We start from the raw sequence: 13,016 nt of genomic DNA, 5'->3' as shown, positions 1-13,016 counted from the left end.
ACTGGTTGCAGTTGAGCTTCAGCTGTGACAGCCTTTTAGCTTCTGGGGAGAGAAAGAAAGAGAGGGAGAGAGAGAGTGAGAGAGAATGAGAGAAAGAGAGTGAGAGAGAGAGAGAGAGAGAGAGAGAGAGAGAGAGAGAGAGAGAGAGAAAGAGAGAGAGAGAGAGAGCGAGAGAAAGAGAGTGAGAGAGAGAGAGAGAGAGAGAGAGAGAGCACTGTCTCTAACTCTAAAACTGACAGCACATTGATGATCCTCTTCAAGTCTCTCACATTCAAAGGAACTTCCTCTCTCACAACCAAAATAGCTCCAGCTCACAATGTTTTGGATTTGTGACCGGTTTTCCAAACGTAGCAAATTTGTTAAGTAGTTACAGTCACACTGGCACCCAGAATAAAAGACGACAAGGAAAGATAATAAAGAGAGCGAGATGGAGACAGAGAGAGGGAAGATGAACGAACAGCCAGCAGGAGAGTGACGAAGTAAGGGAGGGTGGGGAGGTTACAGAAGCAGAGGCAGAAAAAGAGAGCGTGAAATGGGGAGAGAAAGCAGTACACAGAGTGAGGGAGAAAGAGCCTGTGAGAGAGAGAGAGAGAGAGAGAGATGGAGGGAGATGGAGGAATACCGAGGAGCTAGGCTGATATCTGCAGTGCTCCAGCTGTGAGGCTTAAGAAGCTTAACCTCCCCGCCCGTCACAGTAGACTATTCAAGTGCAGGCTTTCACCACTGCTTCATCGCCAGAGAGAACGCAGGGGAGGGAGGGATGGGGAGAGAGAGACAGCACAGGAGAAGAGAAGGGGAGAGGAAATGGATGATGCAATGGAGGTCTATGTTTATTCTTCTCTCCCAGAGGAGTTGGGCTCAGAGGTAATGGTTGATTAGAGGAGAGGTGGCTGTCAGGTGTAGAGCTAGTCTCTACCACACTCCATCTCTTTCTCATTCTCTCTCTCTCTCCCTCACTCCCTCTCTCGCAATCTCACTTCTGAGATGCTGTAAATTAGTGATTGAGGAGAGGGGGGATAAATCATTCCCCTTGACTTATTCCACATTTGTTTTGTTACAGCCTGAATTAAAAATGGATTAAATTCTTACCCATCTACACACAATACCCCATAATGACAAAGTGAAAACATGTTTTTAGAAATTTTGCAAATGTATTGAAAATGAAATACATAAATATCTTATTTACATACCGTACTGTAGGTGTAGGTGTACAGTACCAGTCAAAAGTTTGGACACACCTACTCATTCAAGGCATTTTCTTTATTTCTACATTGTAGAATAATAGTGAAGACATCAAAACTATGAAATGACACATATGGAATCCTTTAGTAATCAAAAAAGTGTTAAACAAATGAAAATATATTTTATATTTGCGATTCTTCAAAGTAACCACTCTTGCCTTGATGACAGCTTTGCACACTCTAGGCATTATCTCAACCAGCTTCATGAGGTAGTCACCTGGAATGCATTTCAATTAACAGGTGTGCCTTGTTGTGGAATATCTTTCCATCCTAATGCATTTGAGCCAGTCAGTTGTGTTGTGACAAGGTAGGGTTGGTATACAGAAGATAGCCCTACTTTGTAAAAGACCAAGTCCATATTATGGCAAGAACAGCCAAATACGCAAAGAGAAACAACAGTCCACCATTACCTTAAGACATGGTCAGTCAATGCGGAAAATGTCTGCATGACTGCATTAATCAGGCCTTCATGGTCAAATTACTGCAACGAAACCACTACTAAAGGACACCAATGAGAAGAAGAGACTTGCTTGGGCCAAGAAACACGAGCAATGGACATTAGACTGGTGGAAATATGTCCTTTGGTCTGATGAGTCCAAATTTGAGATTTTTGGTTCCAACCGCCGTGTCTTTGTGAGACGCAGAGTTGGTGAACGGCTGATCTCTGCATATGTATTTCCCACCGTAAAGCATGGAGGATGAGGTGTTATGGTGTGGGGGTGCTTCGCTGGTGACACTGTCTGTGATTTATTTAGAATTCAAGGTACACTTAACCAGCATGGATACCACAGCATTATGCAGCGAAACATCATCCCATTTTTTTTGCGCTTAGTGGGACTATCATTTGTTTCTCACAGGACAATGACCCAACACACCTCCAGGCTGTGTAAGGGCTATTTGACCAAGAAGGAGAGTGATGGAGTGCTGCATCAGATGACCTGGCCTCCACAATCCCCCGACCTCAACCCAATTGAGATGGTTTCGGATGAGTTGGACCGCAGAGTGAAGGAAAAGCATCCAACAAGTGCTCAGTATATGTGGGAACTCCTTCAAGACTGTTGGAAAAGCATTCTTCATGAAGCTGGTTGAGAGAATATCAATAGCGTACAAAGCCGTCATCAAGGCAAATGGTGGCTAGTTTGAAGAATCTCAAATATAAAATACATTTTGATTTGTTTAAAAGTTTTTGGGTTACTACATGATTCTATATGTGTAATTTCATAATTTTGATGTCTTCACTATTATTCTACAATGTATAAAAGAGTAATAATAAAGAAAAGCCCTTGAATGAGTAGGTGTGTCCAAACTTTTGACAGGTACTGTATGTGTTTGTGTATGTGTGTGTGTATGTGGGGGGGGATTGAAACTGAGTCTCATGGATTAGCAGTATGGCAATGCACATTATTAGATGTTACAGCACAGCAGTGCACACAAATATTGTGCACACAAAATATTGTTATCAGATTTCAGATACTTTTGAAAAACTAGATTACCTATTAGATTACTTTCAAATTTAGAAAGGATGTTTGCGACAAAACAAAATACATTTATGACACCTTTCTGTTTTCTCAATGAAATTAAATTCTGTTTGTTTCACCTAAGCGACCACAAATCAGAGACCACAATGATGACACACCAAATGCATTTGATGGATCCTTTTGGTCTTCTTCTAATGCCTCTTAAAGGGAAAGTAATCCAAACGTAAGTAATCAGATTACGTTACGGATTTTGGGTAATCCAAAAGTTACGTTACTGATTCCAATTTTGGACAGGTAACTAGTATCTGTGACAGACTACACTTAGAAAGGAACTACCCAACCCTGGTAGTCAGTTACATTAAGAAACAACAGAAAAAGACCACTGACTGTTTAGATATTTTCTGAATAAACCATCTCTCTCCCTCTCTGTCTCTCTCTCTCTAGGCAGCATTAACCGTCCAGGGGTGGTCCCTGCCTTCTTCAGGACCCCCACAGTGATCCCACCCCCGCTGGACATGAAGCAGTTCCTGCAGTTCCCAATGGACACAGCTCCACCACAACACAGCATGGGCCTCTTCCACAACTTCAACACCAACAGTTACTCAACAGTGAGTAAACACACTCCACACACACACACGCATGTTAAGGCACACACCACGCATGCACGCCATACATATGCAGACACACACACTAACACAGCGCACACACATGTAGACCCCCTTCAACTCAGAGGTCGCACAAGGTTCAAAAGCTGTGTAGCAAAATTCGTACATGTCTTTTCTGGGGCCTGGAGTTTTTCCTGATCTCATGACCTAGTCAGGTAAAACACTAGCCCAAATAGTGCCATTTTAAAATGCATTGGGGTATTCTTGCTCTCTATATGCAGCTTTTAATAGGCTACATTTGGTTATGATATGTATTAAAAAGCTGTTTAATATCATTTAGCAATGTCAGTCATTCCTCTATTCTACCTTGGGGGTTTGTGGTATATGGCCAATGTACCACAACTAATGGTTATATCCAGGCACTCGTGGCACCACACCACCTCGGGCCTTAATGCTTAAATATACCACTGGTGCCATGTTGTTGCAGGCTGTCTGAGAATATTCATTGTAATTGGCTTTGGTTTCGCATAATATTCCTCTGGGATGTATGTGCCAGTCAATTTGAGGGGTCTTGTAACTGTAGACAGGTGATGTATTCTGATTAAGTGGTTTTATAGAATGATCCTCAATAATAAGCTGACAAGTGTTTGCTATCCCTGTGGCAGAATAAAGCTCTGCATATTCACAAAATGCCCAAGCGAGCATTTTACTGCAATACAATTGTAATGAATACCCAGGGAAAAAAAGGTGGAGATTCACACGCAGATGTTTATTAAGCTGTCGCAGAAGGTAGGAATCGTGGTCACAGGCAGGCAATGGTCAAACACAGGTAGGCAGTCAAAACAAACAATACCTCACAACCACACAAATAGAAAGAACTGAACTAAATAGGGAGCTGATGAGACCAGGTGAGAAACCAACACAGGTGAAATCAATGAACAAATATGAAAGACAGGGCTACATTCCAGAACACAAAGAAATAGGGTTACGTTCAAGAACACAAAGAAACAGGGCTACGTTCAATAACACAAAGAAACAGGGCTACGTTCAATAACACAAAGAAACAGGGCTACGTTCAAGAACACAAAGAAACAGGGTTACGTTCAAGAACACAAAGAAACAGGGCTACGTTCAAGAACACAAAGAAACAGGGCTACGTTCAAGAACACAAAGAAACAGGGCTACGTTCAAGAACACAAAGAAACAGGGCTACGTTCAAGAACACAAAGAAACAGGGCTACGTTCAATAACACAAAGAAACAGGGCTACGTTCAAGAACACAAAGAAAAAGAACACAAGGTTGACTAAGAAAAGAAAAGCAGAACCTTACAACAATGAGTTATGGCTAATCAATTTAATAAGACGCACTGCCATAATCCCCATAATCAGCGTTTTTAGACATGGCCCCATCCAGTTCATTTCCAGGTTGGGTTTCATGTGAAGGTCAGCACGGTGACAAACATTGGTGGGCGCGTACACACACACTCAAGCACAAACTCCACATGCACGTACACATACACACAGGGCCGGCCCACCTCGTGGGCAAAACACCCTATTGACGGTGGAGAGACGTTTTAAAGTGAATTTCCTGCTATTCTACACATTTTGCCACGGAAAGTAGATAACATTTTGCAGTTTTAAGCAAACTTTCCTGCAATTCTACACATTTTGCCAAGATTTATTCCATGTTAATGATATCTAAGTGAATGACCAACAAAATCAATGTGGGCCCCCTGGAGGTCAGGGCCCCTGGGCACCTGCCCAGTCGGTATAGTTTAGATTGCTGGCTAGACTAACTAGACTAACTTACCAATACAAAAATTGTTAGCTAACATGGCTAATTGAATGACTGTCAGTGACTGACATAACAAGAGAAAAACTGCTGATGCACAACCACATCTCGAAATTGCACCTTGTGTATTCTATTATTCTAACTCTCAACCATAAGTTGAGAACCCGGCTGGAGCCTGCCATGTATACACATGTAAAAGCACAGATGTGCAGGACAACAATATGTTGATGGCTGTAGATTTGTGATTTGTCGCTTGCATGTCAATATCAGACTGGGTATTTTGTAATCAAACATCATAACAATTAGAAAAATAGTACAAAATACAATAAATGTAAGTACCTGACTATAGACACAAGGAAACACATTAGATATGCAGGACAACAGTGTCTAGTTTGTGAAACAGATGCCTCACAAGTCTTCAACTGGCAGCTTCATTACATAATACTCGCAAAACACCAGTCTGTTTCTCAAACTAGACACTCTAATGTACGTGTCCTCTTGCTCAGTTGTGCACCGGGGCCTCCCACTCCTCTATCTATTCTGGTTAGAGCCAGTTTGCGCTGCTCTGTGAAGGGAGTAGTACGCAGCGTTGTACAAGATCTTCAGTTTCTTGGCAATTTCTCGCATGGAATAGCCTTCATTTCTCAGAACAAGAATAGACTGACGAGTTTCAGAAGAAAGTTACTAGTCTAAAAAAGGCCAGTTTTATTGCTTCTTTATTCAGAACAACAGTTTTCAGCTGTGCTAACATAACTGCAAAAGGGTTTTCTAATAATCAATTAGCCATTTAAAATGATAAACTTGGATTAGCTAACACAACATGCCATTGGAAGACAGGAGTGATGGTTGCTGATAATGGGCCTCTGTACACCTATGTAATGCAGATATTCCATTAAAAATCAGCCGTTTCCAGCTACAATAGTCATTTACAACATTAGCAATGTCTACACTGTATTTCTGATCAATTTGATGTTATCTTAATGGACAAAAAATGTGCTATTCTTTCAAAAACAAGGACATTTCTAAGTGACCCCAAACTTTTGAACGGTAGTGTATATCACTCATTGACCTCCCTCTGTTCTGGCACAGATCTACTACTCACAGGGATCCTCTCAGGATCCCTCACCCTTGACCCATCCTCCTCTACTTTTTTCACCGCCTCAGCATGCGACAACTTCTGCACTATTCTGATTCAGGCCACCTCAACCTGCCTCTCTCTCACCGGACAATTCCGATCCCCATCAACATGGGCACCTCTACAGTTTACCAGTTGTGTAAAGTACTTAAGTAAAAATACTTTTATGTACTACTTAACCCTTGTGTTGTCTTATGGGTCAAAATGACCTGCCACTATGTTTAACAGCAGAGAAAACCCCCTAAATGATATTTTTTCAACTTGAAATTTGATGACTTTTCCTAGAGTGACCCCAACATTAGAAAAGGTGAAACATCGCATTTGTTCATATTTCCTTGAAAGCTGTACACCACTAGGGTACAACAATTGTCTTAGGGTCATTTTTGACCCAGCAGTTATAAAATAATGCACACACCACAAAGACACACACACACACGCAATGAGAATTTGAGATTGTGTGTGCTACTGATTGAACTCAGCCAGCAGCTTCTGAAGAGGAAGATCACCATGGTTGGCACAGTTAGAAATAACAAGCCTGAGCACCCCCCTGCACTCCTCACAACAAGGGGGAGAGATGCCTTCTCATCAAAGTTTGCCTTCACCCCCACCACCACTCTAGTTTCTTACCTCCCAAAGAGGAACAAGAATGTGGTCCTCCTCAGCACACTGCACAAAGCGGTTGAGATCAGTGATCATGAGGACAGGAAGCCAGCCATCTTTCTGGACTACAACCACAACAAAGGAGGTGTGGACAACCTGGACAAGGTGATTGGAACTTACAGCTGCAGGAGGATGACTGCCCGCTGGCCCCTGGTCATCTTCCATATCATCATTGATATGTCCTCATACAATGCCTTTGTAATATGGAACAATATCAACCCTACCTGGATGCCTGATAAGCGGAACAAGAGGAGGGTGTTCCTGGAGCAGCTGGGAAAGGCATTTGTAACCCCATACATTCAAGAAAGGGAGCGCCTCCCCGCACAGCAGCCTCTGCAGCACTTGTGAAAGCTTTTCAGGGGGCTGAATCTTGTCCTGATCCACCTGAGGCTGCAGCTGGGGCAGGCAAGAGGAGGAGATGCCAATTCTGCCCCCCAAAGAAGGACTGTAAAACAAATACTATGTACTGCACATGTGAGAAATACATCTGCAAAGTCCATGCACACACACTTGCAAACAGTCTTACATGTGTTAATTAGAGTTGATGTGTGTTCTACACATTTTTGTTTTGAATCTATTATCTTATTTTATTCTTATTTATTGTTGTTGTTTATACACCTTGTGGGTGGGGGAAATGGTAAAAAAAGGGAGTTGAATTGTAGTTGAATTCTTCATTGTATAATATATAAGAATGTATCACGATGTTGGCAAAAAAGTTTAAGACTGTTATTTTTTCCCTTCAATAAAATGCATTCAAAACTACTTTCTGCACATTTCTGCTACTTTCTTAGACTATACACGTGCAATCTCTTGCTAAAAAATGAATGTTTACACCTATGCAGTACCTTTAGCAATAATAATGATAATAATAATAATAATAATAAACCCCTACTTTAGTAAAGAAAACAAATATGACAGGTGTGTTGTAATAAAAACGAGGATTAAATGCGGTCTTTCTGCATTGTGAAGAGGGAAAATAGATATACACAAAGTATATGATGAATGACAGGTTGTTTCTTCATGCAAAATAGATTTGGGGTTTAAAATTAAATTAAGCTGCTTTATTTTAGGGGTTTAGTGAAGGCGGGTCATTTTTTACCCTTAAGACAAGGGGAGTATATAGAATGTTAAGACTACACAAGGATTAAGTCGTTTTTTGGGGTATCTGTAGTTTACTTTTTCTATTTTTGACAAATGTTTCTTTTACTCCACTACATTCCTAAAGAAAATAATGTAGTTTTTACTACTTACATTTTCCCTGACACACAGTACTCGTTACTTTTAGAATGCTCAAGCAGGACAGAATTATGGCACCTATCAATATGACGATTTGTCATCCCTACTGCCTCTGATCTGGCGGACTCACAAAACACAACTACTGTGTTTGTAAATTATGACTATGAGTGTAAATTATGAATGTTGGAGTGTGCCCCTCCCTGCCGTGTAGTTTTCTTAATATAAAGAATTTGATGTATAGCATTTACTTTACTTTGTACTTTTACTCAAGTATGACAATTTAGTACTTTCTCTATCACTGTACTTAAGTACATTTAAAAACAGGATACTTTTAGACTTTTACTCGGGTAGTATTTTACTGGGTAACTTTCACTTTTACTTGAGTCATTTTCTGCTAAGGTATCTTTATTTTTACTCAAGTATGACAAATGAGTACTTTTTCCACCATTGCAGTTGACACACACAATTTTATCCACCGAAACTACACAATCCTGTGTCCGGCTCCCGGCTCCCTCTGGGCAGAAGAAACACAGACAAAGTCCACTACAGTTTACCTTCACTGACTCAACTGCACCCAACTCCTTTCCCACCCACCCTGAAACCACAAATGGACCTGTCAAAAGGAAAGGATCCACTTTTTCCGAAAATGTCACTCCTACTTTAGTTTAGTTTAGTTTATTAATTCAACCATTTTAAAAAACAAGCACACATACAACTTAAAAGCCATACATACACATGAGTAAAATCATTGAGGATAAAACACTATAAAGTCTGGGACTTATTTCCATTGTGGTCCTCTTGACACAAGATGGCTAGACAAGATCAAACACAGTATGGCAGTGAAATAATAAAACAAAAACATAGAAGAAGAACATCTATCTCATCATTCCAATTACATCATTGGGTTATTCATATGGGAACAGAAGACATCAAACATATTTTTACTTTATTTTTAAAGCTATCCAGAGAGGAAGTTGTTTTTATAGGCAGAGGCAACTCATTCCATTCTGAGGCTCCAGTATACAAGAAAGTACCTTTCCCAGCATTACTCCTGAACCTGTATAAGCACACATCAGCAACACCTGATCTTGTGCTGTGATTGTGTGTATCCCTAACACGAGGAAAGTAATCACTTAGATATCTGGGCGCAGGACCATAAATACTCCTGTAAACCAAACCTAGTCTAATCTGGGACACCCTAGCCTCAACAGGCAGCCAGTTTAGTTCCTGAAAGCAGCTCCTGCCAATGTGAGTACGTGGACTCACCTTCAATACTACCCTGATCAGCTTGGTAGAGCATGGTGTTTGCAACACCAGGGTTGTGGGTTCGATTCCCACGGGGGACGAGTACGGAATAAAAACAATTTATGAAATGTATGCATTCCTTACTGTAAGTCGCTCTGGATAAGAGTGTCTGCTAAATGACTAAAATGTAAATGTAAAATGTTATACTGGGCTATCTGGAGCTTCCCCTTCATAAGTTTAGATAAGCCCCCAAACCAGGAAGTACTAGCATAGTCAAAATGGCATTGAATGAGGGCAGTAGCTAGCACATTCATGGAGTCCTTATCAAGCAGCTTGGACTTTCTAGCCAAAAACTTAGTCCTGGCATTAACCTTCCCTAGCACCTCATTGGCCATGCTCACACCTCCCAAGCTTCCATCAAGGATACATCCCAAGTAGCTAACAGAGGTTTTAGTAGTCAGCACCTCACCCCCTAACTCCACTCTGATTTCAGACGACCTACACAATTTAGGTCTGGATCCAAAAATAATTGCTTCAGTTTCCCCTAAATGCAGATTAGCTTATTATCTCCAAGCCATTTGCTAATGTTAGTAAGCTCTGTGCTAAGTATGCTCTCCAACATAGTTTTACTTTTGTGAGACACCAGAAGTGTAGAGTCATCCGCATAAAGAAAAAGACGGCAAGAACAAGCATCTTTCATATCGTTAATATACAATAAAAACAGCAGAGGCCCAAGGATGCTCCCCTGCAGAACGCCACAACATTGGTTTTGCCTGAGACAGTGAACCATTAACCTCTACTACTTGCTCCCTTCCTGATAAATAGGACTTTACCCAGCCAAGAGGGATACTGCTTAACCCCAGTGCCTCCAGTTTGGAGATTAGGAGACAGTGGTTAACTGTATCAAAGACCTTCTGTAGGTCAAGCAGTACCATTCCACACAGATTTCTCTCATCAATCTCTTTCCTGATGAAGTCAGTCAAGTAAAGTAGACATGAATCAGTGGAGTATGTTTTTCTAAACCCGACTGAAAATCATACATTAGACTCTGTTTGTTAACATATTCATACATTTGCTCATGTACAACTCTCTCCAGGATCTTTGATGTTACACAGAGGATAGATACAGGCCTACAGTTCCCAGGGTCAGACTTTATCCCCTTCTTATACAGAGGTAGAACTTTAGCTTGTTTCGTGTCCCTGGGAAAGGTGCTTTGTTCAAGAGAGAGATTAACGATATGCGTAATACAAGGGCCAATTTGCTGAGCAGAATCTATAAGAAACCTTGCAGGAATATTATCCAGGCCTGTGGCTTTGGAGCATTTAAGCTCTGCCAGCATACTGACTATTTTGGCTGTTTCTACCTTTGCAAAAGAAAAAGAGTTTGGCTGAACCCCTAACTCTACATAATACTTCTTGACCTGGTTGCTTCCATACAAACCAGAAGTGGTGGGCAGCTTGCTAACCAGCTTGCTGGCAACAGGAGTAAAAAAAGAGCTGAATTCATTGGCAACCTCTGCTGTTTCATATACCATCGCCCCCCTGATGTTCAGTCCAATACTGTTTAGTGTATTTTTGGTAGTACCTCTACAGCCTAGTTCCTTAAATGATTTCCAAAGCTTTTTAGGGTCATTTTTGTTTTCAATTATTTTCTCATCAAAGTAACCCCTCTTAGCTTCATCCATCCTCCTTTGTGCTTCATTTCTGTGACGTTTATATGGGACAAAATCAGACTGTTCTTACATTTTTAAAATGCCTTATTCCTTGCTTGGATATATTCTAGAATCTCATGATTAAACCAAGGGCTAGATCTCTGCTGTACTCTGACCTGTCTAGTGGGAGAAATCACATTCCCCACATCAAGGAATCTACATTTAAATACCTCCCAGGCACTGTCTACCCCTACACTATCTAGCACAGGTGACCAGTCAATTTTACCCACTTCCTCCCTAAACTTTTCTACACAGTATTTTTTGTCCTCTGATTCGAACGGTTTTGTGACACTTAAATATATCTTTAAAAATCCTCCTTGAGCAAAATGTAATAAAATGATCACTGATTCCATAGGCTATTACTCCACTCTGCGATATTTTAGATTTATCAGACACCCATATTAAGTCAATGGTACTTTACACTGTTTCACATATCTTGGTGGGATCTTTTATCATTTGGGTCAGAGCAAGTGATCAACAAAAGTGCATAAATACATTGTGGGTTGGGCTATTCTTTTTGCAGACATCAGTATTGAAATCCCATAACAAAATTATTTCCTTCAACAGGGAATCATTACAGTTTGACAACACAATTTCAAGACCTTCATAGAATGCATTCTGCTTGGGCGGCCTATAACACACCCCCAACAAAATCGGCTTGGTTTTGGGATAGCAGATATCCAGCCAGACAATCTCCAGATCAGCTTTTAAATCCGATCTCATGTTAAAAGCAATGTCTGATCTTACAAACGCACATATACCCCCACCGTTCCGATTCCGATCCTTCCTGACAACAGAGTAATTACCTATCTCAATTTCTGAGTCACAATCAGATGACTCCAACCATGTCTCAGTAAAACATAAGACACCCACCTCTGATTTGCAAACCAACAGGCGTATCTCATCGATCTTCTGTAGTAGTCTTCGGACGTTTAAGTGCACAAAATGTAAACACTTCTTCCCAAAGGCCTCATTGAATTCCTGATCCACTTGTAACTCGCCTCCCACTGCGCTGCCATATTGCCACTGCCCTGTCTCCGGTGGCCTCTCTGTCGCCATGGAGCACCCCTCCCCAGGTGCTACTCCATCGTCCTCACCACCGTGTCCCCCGTCACTCGCCTCTGGTTGCCTCCGCTCCGCTGTGGACCCCCCCAAACCACGTGTAACAACACCTGCACAGGATCGGTACATCCGAACATCACACCTGCGTGACAGGTACAGGATGGCAACAACAACTGCCCGAGTTACACCAGGAACGCACAATCCCTCCACCAGTGCTCAGACTGTCCGCAAAAGGCTGAGAGAGGCTGGATTGAGGGCTTGTAGGCCTGTTGTAAGGCAGGTCCTCACCAGACATCACTGGCAACAACGTCGCCTATGGGCACAAACCCACCGTCGCTGGACCGGACAGGACTGGCAAAAAAGTGCTCTTCACTGACGAGTTGCGGTTTTGTCTCACCAGGGGTGATGGTCAGATTCGCATTTATCGTCAAAGGAATGAGCGTTACACCGAGGCCTGTACTCTGGAGCGGGATCGATTTGGAGGTGGAGGGTCCATCATGGTCTGTGGCGGTGTGTAACAGCATCATTGGACTGAGCTTGTTGTCATTGCAGGCAATCTCAACTCTGTGCGTTACAGGGAAGACATCCTCCTCCCTCATGTGGTACCCTTCCTGCAGGCTCATCCTGACATGACCCTCCAGCATGACAATGCCACCAGCCATACTGCTCGTTCTGTGCGTGATTTCCTGCAAGACAGGAATGTCAGTGTTCTGCCATGGCCAGCGAAGAGCCCGGATCTCAATCCCATTGAGCACATCTGGGACCTGTTGGATCAGAGGGTGAGGGCTAGGGCCATTCCCCCCAGAAATGTCCGGGAACTTGCAGGTGCCTTGGTGGAAGAGTGGGGTAAC

General features: G+C 42.0%; 1 protein-coding gene across 2 annotated transcripts in view; it reads left to right on the top strand.

Moving 5' to 3' along the window:
* Positions 1-13,016, top strand: part of LOC115150581 (zinc finger protein 385A) — a 57,664-nt gene that overhangs the window by 21,776 nt on the left and 22,872 nt on the right. For both annotated transcript variants that reach the window (XM_029694025.1, XM_029694022.1), the window contains exon 2: positions 3,164-3,327. In XM_029694025.1, the coding sequence (XP_029549885.1) occupies positions 3,164-3,327 (164 nt within the window). The remainder of the gene's footprint in view (positions 1-3,163; positions 3,328-13,016) is intronic.

Source organism: Salmo trutta, chromosome 16, assembly GCF_901001165.1.
Source record: "Salmo trutta chromosome 16, fSalTru1.1, whole genome shotgun sequence".
NCBI classification, from domain to species: domain Eukaryota; kingdom Metazoa; phylum Chordata; class Actinopteri; order Salmoniformes; family Salmonidae; genus Salmo; species Salmo trutta.
Note: the sequence above shows the minus strand (reverse complement) of the source record. Positions and strands in the feature narration are given on the sequence as shown.